This window comes from Condylura cristata, unplaced genomic scaffold (genome assembly GCF_000260355.1).
Source record: "Condylura cristata isolate star-nosed mole 26May11 unplaced genomic scaffold, ConCri1.0 scaffold00028, whole genome shotgun sequence".
NCBI classification, from domain to species: Eukaryota; Metazoa; Chordata; class Mammalia; order Eulipotyphla; family Talpidae; genus Condylura; species Condylura cristata.
Window position 1 is genome coordinate 13,010,265 of NW_004567129.1, and position 18,665 is coordinate 13,028,929.

An 18,665-nucleotide genomic window follows, 5' to 3' on the forward strand; every position below is an offset into this window, starting at 1 on the left:
ATTGTAAATAAAGCAGCAATAAACATGGGGGTACAAGTATCTCTTTCAATCCTAAAGGCTTATATTTTACATGAAGAGCCAAACGAGGTGGGAGAAGGCAAGTAAATCCTAATTTGTACATTATTTGTAACTGACAGGAAAATGTGACAAGGAACCATGTCATGTAAGAAAGGTAAGAACATAGAGTTTACAACACTCTATGATTTAGGGGCAAAGGGTCACACTTCAGATGTATGTCACCACATACCCCATCACCAAAACACCTACAGTCCTTCACCCTTCCCTCTGTTCCTCACTCTCCACTGTCCCCTTTTGTAGGAGTGTGGTCAATTTCATCTAACTTTACACTACACCCTGGATCTGATTAGTTAACAAGCATGCTCAAGTTCTTTGGCCTCCCAGGTAATAAATATTCCATACACTTTGCTTCTCTTGTCAACAAGAGCAATACAACCATTTCTAAACGAAAGCAGGTTCAAGTTCCTGCTTTCTTTAAAGTGGTATTCATAGTTCTGATTTCAAATTTTGTCAGTTTCCATTCCAAAGATCTTTGTAAATTTTTAAATCGACCAATGTCAGTGGAAATCTAGGAATTTATGATGTCCTTTCAGGCTCTCTTCATACAATCCATCACTCCAAAAATTCAAACAGATACAGTTTCCCTGGTCACATCTCTACATCTAGGCATGTGTATACATTACAGGTTTGTGTGTAACTGCCAATTGTCCTGAATTCACAGTGACCAATGTCAGCTTTTACCATTCTTGCAATATTTCATTCTCATACTTCTAGAAAATCATGAAAATCAGCAGCTGTGGATAGCACAGTGGTCAAGTAACTGAACAGTTAGTGTTGGGTTCATGAATGCCACCATTAACTTCTTGGAGTTAAGGAAAACTGTCTACATCCATTTTTCTCCCAGGTGATATCACTGCAATTTAATTACAACTAATAGGTCACATGTTTAACTCCAGATAGCTATTTTTTGGCGTAAACTTTTTAAAATCTTTAACCACTTACCATTGATCTTTTACATTCAAAAAATGAGTATTTCAAAGCTTTGCAGTTTCCTTCCTTCAAACACTGCCGAGGGGATTTTCCTTCCTAGGACACAAAAATTCATGTAAATATATGGAAAACTTCTTCACAAAATAACAATTATTCTGAAAAGCTAAAAGAAAAAAAAAGAATAAAATCAGAACTAGTTTGTAATTCACTTTGACCACTGTTGCTTGAGAAAAGGATACAAGGGGGGAAATTAATTAAATAATTTTGACTAAGTGTTCTTGAAAACAGATTTTCATGGAATATTTTAACATATATATATATATATATATATATATATATATCTAGAAATGGCCTTCATAAAGAACTTATGAATATATGAAAATACATTGACATGAAAGGAGATCAAATAAATGGGTGGGAATCCTATATGCTACTCCTGGTGGGGAGACTAAATACTCTAAAAGTAGAAGTCCTTCCCCCCAAATTCATAGGTTTCCCAATAGATTTTTTTTTCCCTAGAAGAACTGGGGTATAAGGCCAGAGGTGTTAGGGAGGTGGTAAGAGAATTCACCAGAGACAGAGTGGAGCAGAACAGGTGGACTGACTGAAACACTGCTGAGGGGAGCAGCAGGTGAGACGAGAGGCCTGCTGTGCCCTGTGGGCCAGCTCCCTGGCGGGGGATCAAACTCAGACTGTAGCAGTAATAGCACTGAGACTTAACCCGAGGCCACCATGGAGGTCTCCAGTGAATTTTTTTAGGAACATTATGAAGTGATGTCCACATTTCACCCGAGAGGCTATACATGTGAAAGTTGTTAAGAAAAGTTAGAAAAGTGGGGAGCGGGTAGGAATTTACTGAACTAGATGCTAAAACTTTTTCTAAATGCAGAGTAATGATTAAGTAACTGGAACTCAAAAGAATACAATATTGCTAGATTAAGAAGATAAAAATTCTTAAGAGCATCACGGAGCTAAGGAGATAATGGAAAGACCAAGATCTGGGAGAAGACGGGAATCCAGAGAGGCCAGCATCGCTTTCTGGGCTGTGGTGGACCTGGGACATTTTCCAGTCTGGAAGGTGGGGGGTGCCTCCTTGTGTGCAGGGGCCTCAGTCCTGTGATGGGTAGGGTGCTTTCTTTTTTCTGCACTGTGCCCTGAAAGGCTGCACTGTAAAACAAAAGGTGTGCTGGGAAGAAACCAGTCTCTCTGGGGATAGAATCCTGCTCCTGGTCATCAAGGAACATCTCAAGCCCCAAAACCAATTTAAGGTGATCTGAGTTTCTAGGACCCACAAGTGTTAGGCAGATGCACATAAAGATTGTTTCTGAAGGAAAATCATCATCCTTAGTCTAATTATTTCTAATTAATTCTTCAAATATAACACCCGGTACGTAATTAAAAGACAGGCACAGGAGACTGAGGACACCCAGGGCAAGAGGGAGCAGGAGGAGCCAAGTATCAGAAACAGAGTTTGCACAGAGACTTCAAATTTTGGAATTATCTGACACAGTGAAAAAAATGGCTGGGATTCCCGAGTTCAAGAAATAAAAGACAAGTCTTATTATTTCAGCCTGAAACTAAAAATCTCAAAAATTGACAATGCAGATCTGAAAAATGACCTAACAGAAACTAGAATTGAAAGATGTAATAACTTAAGAACTTAGTGGGAAGTTTCACAGAACAGCTACAGAGGGAGAACTAATGAGCTGAAGATATGTGAGAAGAATCATGGGGTGAAGCCCAGAGAAAAATCACTGGAAAACACAGTGAGGTTGTGAGATACAGGGGCTATGGGGGGAAGGTGTGCCTACATTGGCTTCCCTGGGGAGTGATGAATCAGGATGGATGGATTTTAGACATCCATCACAGGGTTAGGATGCCTGGTAATTTCCAAGAAGGAGACACTAAAAGAAATCCACACCGAGAGGCATCATAGTGGATCTGCAGAAAACAGAATGCAAAATGCAAAATGACAGGGAGCAGGAAGATGCATAAAAACAACATTGTAGGCTGACAGCCAATAGCTCAGCAGTAACCATGGAAACCAGAATACTCTGGAATAATATCTCCTGTTTGCTGAAACCCTGCCAACCCAGAGTTCTATAGTCCGTAAAAATGACACTGAAAATACAGGAGAAATGAAGATTTCCAAGGGAAAAGTGGAGAGATTTCACCACCAGCAGCTCCACATTCAGGAATTCCTGAAGAATACTCTTTGGAATTTAGGGAAACACTTCAGGTGGAAAGCCGGAGACCCAAGAAGGAAGACTGGAGGAGCGTTAACGCGGGCCAACACAGTGAGCTGTAACTGTACAGGTCACGATGTGATGGCTCTAGTGTTGTGGAGGGTTTACAGCATTTACACAAAGTGCCCCACGAACTGTGTCTTTATTCTGCTCTCCGGTTTCAGTACCCCTCTGCTCATCTCCCACGCCGATGGGCTAGGCGGCTGGCTGCCTGTGTCTCACACACTATGGGCTCCCAATCCTTTGTCCTTGGGGCCCTCTCCCACTGGGGATGCCCTCACTGGTGTGCCCACTTACTGACACTCTGTGCACCTTCAATGCCTAAGTCAAGTGTCCTTTTACAGTGACTTTTCTTTGAGTTCCTAAATAGGAGTAATTACTTTCAACAATCCTACTGTCCTTTATTTATTGCACAACTTACCACCTTTTTTCATTTTTGCAAAATTAAAAACATAATTTAATCATTGAAAGGAAAGGTCGTTCAGAAGTTGCATCTCTCCTATGAGGTTTCTTTTATTGCTTTTTTTCTCATTAATAGTGCAATATTTGTTACTGAAAAAAGTGCAGGAATAAAGAAGCTAGTAGGGATATCCGCAACATCATCCCTCGATGGGGTCCGCCCATGACGCTGCCTTGTGCAGTGACTGTCAGGAGCCTGTAATCTTTGACAGGATCATGCCCTTCGGGGCAGGGACCAGCTCTAACGCCCTCTGCCCCGCCCACATCTACACAGGCTGAGGTAGGAGAAACAGCGAAGCAGCAGCGCTCACGCATTAGGGGTGGCGTAAGGCCTGACTCCTGTGATCTCCCTCCACCCCTTCCTTCCCACCAGTGCTACCTGGGTGGGGATGTTGCCGCTGTTCTTGAGTACGAGGGGCAGTTTATCTGAGAGACCCAGTAGGAGCTTCTTAAAGAGGAACATAGGGTTTCCCTGCTGGTCACGGAGAATCGGCCGCACAATGGTCACTCGAGGGAGGTTCCCTTCGCCCACGATATCGAACACCAGGTTTCGGTTCTTGGCCAGGTTGCTGCAGGGGCCAAGAAGATGGAGGCTGTCCAGAGGGGCAGGAACCACACTGCGTGGGAGTGGAGCCGGCAGCCCGGCCAAGGTGGGGCGCTGGCTGGGGAGCTGTACCTGGGCAAGCCGTCCAGCGAGGCCTCGAAGATACACTGGTAGTTCTGCATGGTCTGCGGCATGAACGACACCGTGGCGAAGGCGTGTGAGCGGCTGGGGACACACATCTTGCTGGGCTCCACCTCAAAGATGTCGGTGATCCGGGCGTACACCTGCGGGCGGGGAGTGGGCTGTGGGCGCTGCCTTTACACAGGGTTTGCGGCTCAGCCCTTCTGCCTGTTGTGACATCTCCCTTCCCTGGGATGGGACACGTCTCGTCACTGCCTGCATGACCGTGTCCCAGGAAGGAGTGGCAGTGGCCCAGATAGCGTGGATCTGCCCCTGAGCAGTAACTGGCTGGACTGGCTACACCTGTGACCTTTGACATGAGCAGATGGGCTGGACTAGACCTCAGCAGCTCTCTCTCTCCTGTCCCCTGCATTAAGGTTCCAGAGATCACCTTGTCATTGTGGATCTGACCCGGATGCCATACAAGACAGTGAACCTCAGAGGCACCACGAGTGAGACACACATGGAAAAGGCACAGAGACCCTTTGGGTCTTCCGAAGGCTGAGGGCAGGTGGCAGTCCCCATGCCCTAGAGCTCTGGCTACCTGGTGCCTTCGGCTGCCTGCAACCTTGGTGCATCATGCAGGTACCTGCTGGAGTGTCTGTTCCTTGCAACAGGAGCTTCAGCTAGAACAGCCTCCACAGTACTTCACAGACCCCCAGGAACTGGGGGGCCCCTGGCATGGCCTTGAGTTTTCACTCTCCTGGGAGACAGGTGTAGGTTGACTGGTCCCTCTGTTCTTAAGCAGAGGACACTCGGGTTTCTTTGGTCTTTCCAAGGGACCTCCTGCAAGTTAGCTGGGAGGAGGACACGTGACACCTACAAATCCACTGTTAAACATCTGCCTGGCTTTAGAAAGCAGGCTTCTCACTGTGTTTTCAGCACAGACTAGGGAGGAAGCTGCCCCTTTAGGTCCCAAATAAGATCAGAGAGCAAGGACTGCATGTCACTAAGAATGCCTGAGGGAGGCCATAAAGGGGACCAGGTGACCCCCCAACAGCGCCACTCTGTGGTGAGTGCCGGGAGCTACACCCTCTCCTCTGCGGGGCTTCAGCCCTCTGGTGGGATCTGCCCTCTGCCGCCAGCCGTGAGCAGGGATGGCTTTCTCTGGGACACAGGATCACCTGGCCAAGATTCCACCTTGGGCAGAGAACTAAAGCAGTTGCGCTGAGACTTGGCAGCATTTGTTGCCCTTCTGATTGGGAGTGGAGGGGAGTGATGCCCCCTGACTGAGCCCTCTCTGTTTCCCAGACTTTCATTTCAATGTGGAAAAACAAAAACAAAAACAAAAACAAAAACCCCATGGGCCTGACTCAGAGGGGAAAGCAGCTTTGTCGGCACTCACACCTTACCGAGTCAGTGGGGGCAGCTTAACTTTGAGTCTCGACCCCTCTTCCCTAGGCTTGGGCACCCAGAGGAGGGGTTTAGCCTCTTGGAGCTTCAATTCCCCTAACTGAGTGCTAGGATAATAATACAAAGCCTGGGGCCTCCCTGGTGGCGCAGCGGGTTAAAGCACAGCACTGAGAAGCTAAAGCCACTTCAGCATGAGTTCGATCCCTGCCATGCCGGAAGTGACCCACATGGCACAGCAGACCTCTCCTGGCCTGCCTGCTGCTCCCCTCAGCAGTGTACTTCGTCGATCTGCCTGTTCTGCTCCCCACTCTGTCTCTGGTGAATCCTCCCACTGCCCCTGCACCTCTGGTCTGTACCCCAGTTCTGTACGCGTAAATAAATATATCTTTAAAAAAAATAATAACTTGTGAAGGTGAAGTGAAGCCATAAAGACAGGTTTTTGAGCACAGTGTGCGGCAAACAGCTGGAGCTCAATAAATGCACATTACTTTACCTGGCTAAGTCATCTGACAGCCCCCAAAATGTCCTTACCAGGCAAATGCAATCATGAGGCAGCTGCCTGGCTGGCACCTGCTCGCTCCCCCACAAAGCTTGGCCACAGTAGGTGTTTGTACAAGAGTGGGTTGTTTTGGTGTATGACAGTTTGTCCCCAGGTATTCAGGAAGGCCCCCCTTTCGAGCCAAAGTATAACCTTGGCCTGGGGGAAACCACCCAGGCACCTCACAGAATTTCCACCAGGCCCAGGGGCCAGGTCACACCCTCTCATTTGGATTTGGCAGGGGGCACTCCTTGGGGATCTCGCTCTGCAGCTCACCTTGCTGGAGACAGGCTTCACCATGATGCTCACATCACAGGCGATCTTCCCCTGGTTACAGATCTTGAAGCGAGCCTTGGCCTGGTGGCCCACCAGGACGTTGCAGAAGATAAATTTGTTCTCATCTTCCACAAACAGCCCCACGAGCTCCGTGGTCTGCAGGATGTTGTGCAGGTTGGAGCTGTGACACATCTGATGCTCCTCAAAGATCAAGGCGTTGTTGTCTGTCACAAAGGCTGGGGAAGGGAGAGAGGCTGCAGAGGCGAAGCCGGACAGCCTGACTCCCACTTCTGTCACCCCCACTGGGAGGGTGAGCACAGTCGTGAGGACAGAAGCAGGGAATTCACACAGGGGTGAGTGCTGTGGGGCAAATTCTGCCTTTCTGCCCCTTGGGCACTGCCCCTGCGTGTCCCCAGGCCCTTGCCACCTTTCTCTCCAGGATGAGGAAGGTTAAGATGTGAAGGGCTGGGAGGGAAGGAGGCACTTGGCCCACTTGGCCCACTTGGCCCGAGGCTGTCTGGAGTCACAGCAAAGGGAGGTCTCTCTGGGCTGCACCTGCACCGGCTGGGCCAGCCAGTTCTTCACACGTTGACAGGGCTCCCTGTGCGTGCTGCTCATGGGAGGTAGTCCATGGGCAGAATCCACTTGCTGGGGCCCCTATCATGGCCCATCTCACCAATACGCATCTGAGAATCCTGGACCAAACTTGGGAAAAGCAGAATCTAAAGTTGCACACTCCTGGGTGTCGGGCCTAGGTCTTTTAGGAAAAATACGGCTGAAGATAGTAGATGGATGTTCTGAGGCCCCAAAGGGAACAGCCCTGTCCTGTCTGCAGGACATTTGCCTGGGAGGAACCTTACAGAGGGAGGACTCTGGAGGGTGGCTGTCCAATCTGAGTGCCCGGTACCTGGCAGACAGGCTTCAGCCAACAGAGTGTAAGGAATGCCAGCAGGCTGGTCCCTGGGGTCTCGGTCAGAGATGTCGATCGCTATAAACTCCTCGCATTTTCCCAACGGGTCAGCCAAGCAGTCCACGGAGATGACCTGGACTCCTCCAGGGGAGATGGAGCCAAACCCAGGGTACACAGTGAACATGCCGTGGGTGAAGCGAGCCTGTGGGAGACGGTGGGGGGGGGCAGAAGGCAGAGTGGGCAGCAGAGTCTGAGCCTCCCACCAGAGCTGGGAGAAGGTATCGCCAGGAAAGTGGGACTTCTCCCCATGGGCTTTCTCTGGGGCCCAGTTCTCTTGGAAGCAGGGAGGGTCGGGGGAGGGGGAGGCTGCAGTGACAGGCTCTCCCAACTTCTTCCTAAGTATATTCCTCCAGCCAATCACTATTGGGTCAGGGTTCCATTCTGGACAATTAGCCAGATGGGAGCCTCCCAGCAGAGGGAACAGAAGTTACTAAGATGGTGGACATTGAGTCAGATACCCCTGGGCTTGAATTCCAGCCCTGCGATGAATTAACTACCTGACTTTGAACAAATGCCTTCCCTGAGCCTCAACTTTCCATAAAAGGTGGCCAACGACCCTACCCAGAGATCACTGGAGGTTTAAGTCAAAGAATGTGTGCTATGTACTTAGCATAGCACCTGGCACATAACTTGTGCTCAAAAATGGGGTGTTGGCATGAACCCCTCTGACTCTTGGGAGCTTCCTTTCTCTTTTTGTACCCTCCATATAAATGACATGAAATACTTTGTAGCTTGAGGTATACAATGTGAAGATTTGCTATATTTATTGCAAAATGATTACAAGGCTAGCTAACACTTCCATCACCTCATACAATTACAACTTTTGTGAATGGGATGAAAACTTTAAGGTCTATTCTTAGCAACTTTAAAATATATAACACAGTAATGTTAACTGGGATCACCAGACTGAATTTTAGATACCAGTACATTCTTATAACTGTAAGTTTGTACTTTTTGACCAACATCTCCTCATTCCTCCCAACCCCCAGATTCCTGGCAACCACTATTCTACTCTATGTTTCTATGAGTTTGATGCTTTTAAATACCATGTATAAGTGAGATCATATAGCATTTGTCTTTTGCTGTCTGATTACTTCACTTAGAATAGTGCCCTCAATGCCCATTATGCTGTCACAAGTGGCAGGATTTGACAGGATTTCCTTCTTTTTAAAGATGGATAATATTCCATGGGTACTTATTACATAATTTTATATCATTTTCCTTATCCACTAATGGACACTTAGGTGATTTCCATGTCTTGGTTATGGCAAATAAGGCTGTAGCAAACACGTGAGTATTTGCATCTGTGAGTGATTTTATTTCCTTTGGATAAATACCTCCTTGTGGGGTTGCTGAATCATATGGTAGCTCTATTTCTAATTTTTTGAGGAACCGCCTTACTATTTTCCATAGTGGTTGTACCAATTTACACTCCCACAAACAATGCACAAAGGAGACTCCCTTTTCTCCACTTCATCATCAACACTTACCTCTTGTCTTTTTGATAATAACCATTCTAACAGGTGTGAAATGGTATCTCATGATGGCTCTGATTTACATTTTCCTGATGATAAATGGTGTTTGTATGTCTTCTTTGGAAAAACATGTCTATTTGGGTCCTCTTCTCATTTTAAGATCAGATTTTTTGTTTTGCTATTCAGCTCTATGATTCCTTACATATTTTGCATATTAACACGTTTGGTGAATATTTTCTCCTATTCCACAGACTGCTGGTTGTTTCACTCTGTTGGTTGTTTCTTTTACTGTATGAAAGTTTTGCATTTGATATATTACCACTTGTCTGTTTTCGATTTTGCTGCTTGTACTTTTGATGTCATATCCAGAAAATCATTGCAAAGACCTAGGTCAAAAACTTCTCCCCCTGTTTTCTTTTAGTATGTTTGTAGTTTCAGGTTTAAGTCTTCAATCCATTTTGAGTTAATTTTTGTGGGGGGTGTGAAATGAGGATCTAATGACATTCTTTTGCATGTGAATGTCCAACTCACTAACAACATGGAAGCCTAGGCTCCCCCCGGCCTTTGCCAGCAGGGGTAGGGTGGACCACAGATGTTTCTATTGCCCTTGGCTGTTACTGAACAGTTATTATCTGAAAGTTTTCTGTTCTTTAGGCTGCCCTTTTCTTGGCCCCTTGGCGAATGGACCAAGTCCATCGTGCCAAGTCCAAATGTAAATCAAAGTCTTGTGTTAGGGATGTTTATTTATGCCTGTTGATGTTTCTGGGTTGTTGGCTCCTTGAGCTCTCTACCAGGGCTATATGAGGCAAAAGAGGCAGGGAAATCACCTTGGGTCCCAAGGAGTCCCACTAGTATGATTTTTAATCTCCACCTTTCCATCTTCTATTTATATATGATGTCCAGGATTTTGGTTGTACAGTTGTCCCTTGAGTAACAATTGGGTTATAGCTAATAAATGTTTGACACTGAAAACTCATTTAATCTGTCTAACCTAGCAAACATCACAGCTCCTAGCCTACCTAAGAACACTAACCTACAGTTGGTCAAAATCAACACAAAGTCTTTTTTATAGCAAAGCAATGACTACCTCATGCAACTTAGAGAATACTCTACTGAAAGTGATGAGAAGAATGGTTGCCTGGGTCCTCACCATTAATGTAAGCAACGGCAAGCAGGTTGAGTCTAAAGAATATTTGAAACACTGAAATAAAAAAATTGTTGAATTGGGCTCCCCCTGGTGGCGCACCACATTATGAAGCTCTCCAAAGCCACTGCAGCATGAATTTGATCTCCGCAGGTTGCTGACCCACATGGCGCGGCAGACCTCTCCTGACCTGCCCACTGCTCCACCTCAGCAGTGTATCTCAGTGCATCTGCCTGTTCTGCTCCCCATTCTGTCTCTGGTGAATCCTCTCACCCACCACACCTCTGGCGTATACCCCAGTCCTGTAAACACAAATAAATAAATCTTTAAAAAAAAACTGCTGAAAGATGGGGAAGCTACTTAAGTGATAGGGTCATCACTTTCTCTCTCCCATTGAGACTCAAGAACAGGTGATAAAGGACACTACACAGAACATTGTCTAACATCATAGGCCCATCGCTGGCTGGGAGTAGTGGCTCTCTGCCACTGTCCAGAGTCTCTAGAACATCACAACCACTATCACTAGTCCCGAGATTAACAACAACAAAAAAAATGTGTGGTTATAAAAATGAGTATTTCCAAGTTTCCATTCACATTCACAGAGGTTTAAGCCTTTCTTCTGTCACTGTTTACATATAAAAAACCTGCTTTTGATCAGAAAAAATGGCCTTGTCAGCCACATAGAATCGACCAATCTAGAGTACTGTGGTGTTCTGCTGAGTGTTCTGACAGGTTACGGCAGAGGTAGTTTTTTGTGATTGTGCAATGCTTCCATGCCATCATAAAACTGAAAAATTAAGTTGGGAAGTACATGGAAGAAAAGATCAACTACATTTTACTAGGGACAGAAGTTTTCAAAAATCTCCCTTTATTTAAATTAGCCTGGATGGGCTTCTCTTTCTTACAAGCAAATGATTTTGGATTAAAATGCAGATGAAGAGTTGAAGCTTCACTTCAAAATAATGGAGAGTCAATGAAAGTGTCAACACAAAGGAGGGCATCTGAATTAGAAGTCTCAACACTTTTATCTTCAAATGAAAGAAATAGTTCAGTATGACAGAATATTCCTACCAGAGTAGATTCAAATCCTTCTGTCCTAAGAAGGCGTTCGTGAGAGAACTAGTTGGGAGGTGGCCTTACCAGGTTCCCGTGGACAAGGAGAGGGATGCTCACCTGGTTTGGCATGTTTACATCTTTCGGAACAGCATCAGAGAATTTGGCTGCTTTGGGCGTGACACTCTTGTTGAAGCTATCGCTTTCTCGAGACCTTGCATGCTTAAGATGGGCAGTTCTGATAAGGGAGCAAGAATACATCCTCAGGCTGGGATGGTGACAGATGAAGTGAATACACAGATCATAAACATGAGGTTGAAACAATAATAAACTTTTGCCCCAGGACCAGATGGCTTTATAAATGAGTTTATCAACTTTTAAAGAACTAATACCCATCATACTCAAATTGTTTTTAAAAATGCAAGGAGTCCTTCTGAATACATCTTTGATACCAATATTATTCCAATACCAAAAATACTGGCCTAGAATTAATTCAAAATTCTTCAAGAATACTAGCAAATTGAAGTCACCAGTATATCATAAGAATTATATGTGATGATCTACTGAGATTCACCCCAGGGCTGCAAGGAAGGATCAACAAACATCCTGAGAGGGCTGAGGTTATGAGGAAGGGGGTACGAGAAGAGACAGGGTGTCAAAAGGGAGAGTGGTGGAGAAAAGCAAAGAAGACCTAGCTTCTTATACAATGCTTTTATACAATATTCAAAAATTACATTTGTGAGGAATTATAATGAAAAAAATCATTAATTTACCGGACATTCTAGGTAAGGTGACTAGGGAATTGGAAAAACTACCTTAAATTTTCCAAATAGTAATTTTATGATCCTGGAAGAGCTGAAAGCACTCAAAAAGGTAAACTGAGTGAATCAAAACAGAGTTATGTTGTTGAAACAAGTTAGTGGTTGTAATAAAGGGTCCTTCCCATGGGGAGGAGGTAAAAACACTCCCAAGAGACTAAGGCCCCGGCCATGTTTTCTCTAGCCTACTTTTCCCAGGTGCCCTTTGCCATCATGACTTCTGTAGCCTTTGATTTAGCCTGCTGTTGTAACAGTTCCTGAATGTCCTAAGAATGACAGGACAATGAGTGACTTATTAGTAAATTTTTGCCGCTTACTAGCAGCACCAGGACAAAATACACACTCCCAAGGAGATAACCTTACATTTGTTCAACTAAAATGTCTCATATAGTCGACAGCAGTTAGAAGATGTATGAAATCTGGGTCCAGAAGATGTGGGTTCAGAATTAAGATCTCTTGGCCATTTCCTGTATCATCTTTATAAACCTTCGTGATCTCACAAATACACGATACTCAGAAGTGTATGATATAGAATATGTGAAAACTCTTTGTAAAATATAATCCAGGGGATGGTATGAGTTAAATATGTGTCTTACGTTTTCTTCTGATGAATGGGGATCTCCCCTGTCAGCCTATAAAGGGCGAATTTGAAGTCCGTAGCACCTTGATTTTCTATGGTGAAGGTGGCACTTTTACGAGTGCCGCAGATCAAAGCCCCAAAGTTGATGATGGAGGAGGGGCTGATGTTGTATTTGGAGTACACAGCATTCACAGAAAACTTAATTGGGATGCTGGCGATAATTTCACCTGTTTCTGACATACTGGGCTCAATAATCTAGAAAGGAAGGAAGGATTGGGGAGTGTTGATAGCTGGCAGGACTCCAGAACCCCCTGTCTACTTTAGAGCCTATTTTTACAACTGACATGAAGCCAGGTTCCTTGTTTCATTTTCTTGATATTATTGCATTGATGTTAAGAAATACTAACCACGAGCCATCTCTTCCTCCTTCCTATTTTCATTTGCCCAGACCTCTGCTGGAACTGACGACTGAGCTCTTCCCAAGGACCAGGGCCATGTTTCTTCTCTGGTGTTCTTAATTTCCAATGACTTTGCACACCTCTCGCCTGGCCTACCCATGCCTGCTAGTGGTGGCCCAAACCCCGGTTGCCCCAAGCTAGTCCCTTCTTTCTCCCCTTGGGGCAGTGGCTAGACCATGGCCTCTTCTTTTCCACAAGAGACCCACAGCTTGGCTGGTAAGTCAGTCTCTCCCTTTGCGTTCTCCCACCTGACAGCGCAGAACTGGCTGGTGCTCTATCTTCACTTCTTTTTTTGCACGGAAGAACACCTGGATATTTGAGGGCTTTTCTGCTGATACCAGTGAGCCCTTCTTGGGTTGCACTGTGATCATGGAACTTATGTTGGTGCTTGTAAGCCCTATACAGTCCACAGAAAAGCTGAAAGACAAGAGCAAAAGATGTTTAAAGTCATTCTCCAGGGAACTCAAGACGCTAGATATGAGAGATGAGACGCTTCCCTGTGAAATGCAGGCATGTCTGGCTTGTTTAAGCACAATGCCTAGCAGTGCCCACTACGCCTTGCCCTCTGTGGCCACCCTCATTAGCCAGGGTTGGCCAGGACAGGGGTTGCTTGAGGCATGGAGCCATCTCTAACCCATGATCACGGGGTCACCTTGAAGGCGCGCCCCAACAGGGACTCTTGATGCTGGGTGAGGATGAACTAAGTTAGGTGTTAGGTAATCTCTCTACTGCTCCTTCTCTGTCCTTTCATTCTGTCTGTCATCTTCCCTCGCTGCCTCCTCTTCCCACTCAGTGACTGAATGTTGCAACAGAGTGAGCACAGAGAGTTGCAGAAACTGTGTGTGTGTGTGTGTGAGGTGGGGGGTGCAAAGAAGAAGTTGGGGGCAGAAGCCATGGAATAGAGGCATTTAGAGAGGGAAGCCCGGCGCAGGGGAGAGGCAAGGATCCCCAGAGACAGCTACCCCATGAGAACAGCAGCAGGTGAGGGGCAGGAGCACACAGTTCAAGGTGAGGAAGGACACCTGGAGACGCTTGGAGACCCACTGTCACCCCATGCTCTGGGAGACCTGGCTGCAGCAGGCAGCCTCGCTTCTTCACGTCCCTGCCATCCTTTCAGCAACCCCTGGTCCTCTGTCCCAACCCAACTGTGTCCTGCACAACCAGAGGAGTAGAGAGAACAGCCATCGTCACCCGAAATAACACACACAAGGGGGTTTCCATGCAGCATTTAATGTCAAAGTGATACTGGCTCCCATCTAGGTCTTTTTAGCTTTTATTTACATTTACTTTCATTTCCAATTCTACCTACTGATGACTTTGAGGTGGGACATCTCTCGTCCCAGCATTCTATTAGCTGAAATGAAACGGTCATGAGTACAAGTCCAGCGGGAGTGGTCCATTTATCCTCTTAATTCTTCTAGAAGAGGGAGGGTCTTTCGTGAAGCAGCCAGGCAGCATGAGCGAGTGACCGCCTTCCTCTGCCCGGTCACCCTTTCCGCTAGAATGAGCCTCTTCTAGCTGGTGTTTCATTTCATGTTGGTGCTCTAGTGCCCAGGGCTGCCATGTGGATTCTCTAAAGCAGTGGCTCTCAAGGTTAAGAAGGAAAATTGGAAAATCTTTTCTTCACGTGAAATCTTATGCGAAAAGCCAACTTACAAAATAGATAGGAGGTGGGAGGAGGGCAGGTCCCCTCGCCCCTGCCCCAGTTTTCAGTCTCTCCTGGGCTTCCTACCCCAGCACCTCCCTGTCCCTGCCCACATCTCCAGATCCCTGTCCCTGGAGGGGACACTTAGGCTGCACTGCTGAGAACAGAGTGAAGCCTCTGCTTTCTTAGCAACTGGAATTCCATCCATTTGAAGTCAACAAAGGTTAAAAGCAATAGCTGGTTCTGAGACTGCCTTGACCGATGTTGCTCACGTCCCAGATAATACTCCTCTTCCCCGCGACACATGTGAACAGCCGAGTGCCTGCGGTGCTTGCTTACCTGAACACAATCTCATATTTCCCACGGTTCTTCAGCTGCAGGGGTTGCTTCACCTCCTCCATGACCTTGACGATCCCAAAATCGAGGCCTCCTTCAGCTCCTGCAGGGGCGGGGCCCGGGTGGGAAGGGGTGAGTGGGCATGGGAGCCAGGAGTGGGGTGACGTCCCATTGAAATGCACATGTAAAACCCTTGGTGACAAGTTTTTCTGAATTTGTTTTCTGGAAACTCTGGGGCTAGAAAACCCTTTAGTTGTGGAGTCTGAGCCAACAACAGGAACTGGGCCTGTCCCGGCCCCTCTGGGTGGCCTCCCCTGGTTTGCACCCCGGGAGCACTGTCCTTCCTGCCATCTCCTCTTCGCTAAACAGCCGGTACTTGAAAACATTTTGTATCAGGTGTACACTATGCAGCGCGGGAATAGCCATGCCAGTATGGGCTGTTGTACGTGGTGTCACTTCATAAGTAATGCCCCACATGATTTAAAATGCCTCATAAATGTGAGGCTAATGGAGCATGAAATACTGGGATAAGGCTGTTCCATCACCTAGAATAGTCTTCTTACAGCAATACTATTCCAGTATTGATAGGCGGTTAAGTTACTGGCAATATTCCGTTATTATAAATAATGCTGCAGTAAGTCTCTCTGTCACAGGGTTCAGGCCATGTAGGTAAGCATGTATGCCAACACTGTACAGTTCTGGCTGAGAAAGACACCTGCCAGGGCAAGGAGACTAGTGGAGAGCGGATGGACTGCACAGCGGGACCTAACCTGGGCCTTGGGGCAGTGCGGTGACCTCTTCACCCCAAACAGCCCGTCCTAACCCCCAAAAGCGTGGACTCGCTACTTTACATGCAAAGGGGAACTATGGTATCAGAGGGAATTATGGCTGCTTATTGCCTGACTTTATTTTATTTAAAAAATGTTTTTATTTACTTATTTTTTTACATAATTTTTTGCATTTTTCATCTCGGTTGTAATCCCTGTGGGATTACACCACGTCGCCCCTGTGCTCTCCCTGCCCCCGTTTTGATCTTACTCCCCTCTCCACGCCTGTAAAATGTCTCTGGTTTATTACAGCTGTTGACTGTTTTTCGTTTTTTACTTTATTACAATTCTTTTTTTCCTGCTATGAGTGAAATCATTCGGTATTTTTCTTTTTCTTTCTGGTTTATTTCACTAAGTACAATCCCTCCCAGTTCTATCCATGTTAGAGAGACTACCCTGGATTATCTGGGTGGGTCCTGTGTAACCCCGGGGGCCCTCGCAAGCAGAAGAGACAGACAGAGTGGGAGAACCTGAGAGATGGCAGTGTCAGAGAACTTGACCCATTTCTGGCTTTAAGGACAAGAGAAGGGGGCCAAAGAATGTGGCTTCTAGAAGCTGGAAAAGGTGTGGAAATGAATCTACCCACACCCGGAGTTTCCAGGAAGGAAGGCTGCCCTTGATGGTAGCCCAGTGAGGTTCATTTTGGATTTCTGACTTCAGAACTGTCAGGCAGTACATTTGTAGTGTTTTGAGCATGGTCCTTTCTTAGGCACGGTGGGAAACTATTGCCAGCAGGGAGAGCTACTCTCTCTCAGGTGATTGCCAGCAGAGCGCCCTGCTGCCTCCCGAGGGAGCATCCAGGACGCGTGCTCGTGTGGCCTGCAGTGCCGTGGGGCAGGCGTCCTGCTCACCGACCCCACCCTTCGCCAGCCTCTACTAGTCTTCCTCTCCGCAGAAGTAGATGACCTTGAACATGTGACGTCACCCACAGACCTTTGGGGAAGGTGATGTCCAGGGCGATGTCGTAGGACTCCGCAAACACCAGGATGTTTTCGATCTGAACGACACCAACGAGGTTGTCGGCATCCAAGACCTGCCGGGAAAGAGAAACTCTCCAGTGAGTGAGACCCATGAGGCGCTGGAATCGTGAAGAAGGGGAGATGGTGCGGGGAATTCTGAAATCCAGCTTTTGTCTTCACTGAACATTCAGTAGGATCCGCGTTCTTCAACCTCCCTTTTGGGGAACCCTGGGGTGAAGGTCACTAGACAAGTGGGGAACAGGGGGCTCCGCTGTTCATCTTGTCCTCTTACTGGTTCTAAACTGTGTAGCTGAAGCCACGTTACTGACGTTTGGGCTGCAAGTATACAACGTGGGAAAGTGTTCCCTGGAACTTTTAAGTCAAATAAAACAAAAAGCATTTTTTCCTCTGACAGTTGAGATGGAAAATTTTCAGATTTGAAATCATCCTTGCTCTGATAATTTTAAAAACATGAACTGCTCTCTTCTTTGTAGTTGATCCAACCTGTGGAAGGGTGCTTGGGTTTGCCTACACAACGTGCCTCATGTTTGTCTTTTGGGGCCCTCAGATGCTTTATTTCGGTGCCACCCTGCTGGTGAAGTTGGAAATGTCGGGAAAAATAAAAGCAAGACCCTGCGCCTGTAGGCAGCTTGCTGTCCCCTCCCTTGACATCCCTGGGCTTATGTGCCATTAACCATGGGGCACGTCTGAACCAGTGTCTTTTGTCAGCTGGACCCAATGTTGACTCTGGAGATTGTTGGGGAGGTGGCAGGTATAGCAATAAAGGGCCTGTCAGTCAAGGGAAGGAGGCGATGAGCAGGGGGTACATCCTTGGCCTGGGGACCACCTGCCTCTGTGCTGAACCTTCCAGGTGAGAGAGTCAGACACTGCCTCACCATGACTCTGCGTTGGGTGCCAAGGGGGAAATCTGCAGCCCGAAACCAAACACAAATTCAGTGTCTCCACCTTTTCTTTCATTGAAATTTCCCCAATGTTTCAGAGAGCAAATTGGAGCCAAATGAGTTTCATCCTGCTCCAGAGGTTAGGAGGAGAAATGTTGACAGTCAAGGGCAAAACAGGTCAACGAATTAGGGATTATCAGCCCCAGATTCATACAGTTCTTTTCTACTGAGAGATACCTAGTACCCCGAACATTTTATTGTCTTTGCATTCCCGCTAGGATTGGGAAGATTAAATTTTGCAGTTGAGGAAACTGGGATGGCCAGTTTAAGAGGCATGCAAATGAAATGGGCTCATCAAAACTCTTTCTAAAGGAGCCAGGAAACATGGCATGTCCCCATGGAATTGCTGAAAGAATTCAAGGTAAGGGAAGCCTCAGATCATTTTGGGGGGCCTATGTGTCCACTTGGCTGGAACACCAGAATGCCATGTCAGTTGTTGAGCTGCAGGAATACTTCCGACAGGTGTCTGCTGACCTCTCGGAGTGGCATCTTCCTGTTAGCCTCCCTCTGCCCTACTCCCCTCCAAACAGATCCTTGCTCCCCCACAGTCCCCCGCCACCCCCGGCTTGGGGAGGTGACCTGGGAGACAGTAGCCCACCATGTCCTCAGTTTTGCCAGCACCTGGTTAAGTCTGACTTCCTTCCACCAACTCTTGTCTCCCGAGTTTTGGCTTGTGAATGGCAAACCGCAAGAACCACCCCCCACCCACCTCTGCCCCGCTCCAAATTCCTGTAACAAAATGGGATCAGATGGGAGCCTGTAACAGGGAAACCTGGTGTGTGTGTGTGTGTGTGTGTGTGTGTGTGTGTACGTGTGTGGGAGCCCAGTTACATA

General features: G+C 46.8%; 1 protein-coding gene across 1 annotated transcript in view; it reads right to left on the reverse strand.

The window, feature by feature from the left end:
* Positions 1–18,665, reverse strand: part of HYDIN (HYDIN, axonemal central pair apparatus protein) — a 289,232-nt gene that overhangs the window by 39,974 nt on the left and 230,593 nt on the right. Inside the window, exons 54-62 of the mRNA XM_004690198.2 lie at positions 16,844–16,943; positions 15,087–15,186; positions 13,351–13,519; positions 12,661–12,899; positions 11,367–11,484; positions 7,512–7,716; positions 6,605–6,840; positions 4,390–4,541; positions 4,093–4,282 (exon numbers count right to left, since the gene is read on the reverse strand). Of these exons, the coding sequence (XP_004690255.1) occupies positions 4,093–4,282; positions 4,390–4,541; positions 6,605–6,840; positions 7,512–7,716; positions 11,367–11,484; positions 12,661–12,899; positions 13,351–13,519; positions 15,087–15,186; positions 16,844–16,943 (1,509 nt within the window). The remainder of the gene's footprint in view (positions 1–4,092; positions 4,283–4,389; positions 4,542–6,604; positions 6,841–7,511; positions 7,717–11,366; positions 11,485–12,660; positions 12,900–13,350; positions 13,520–15,086; positions 15,187–16,843; positions 16,944–18,665) is intronic.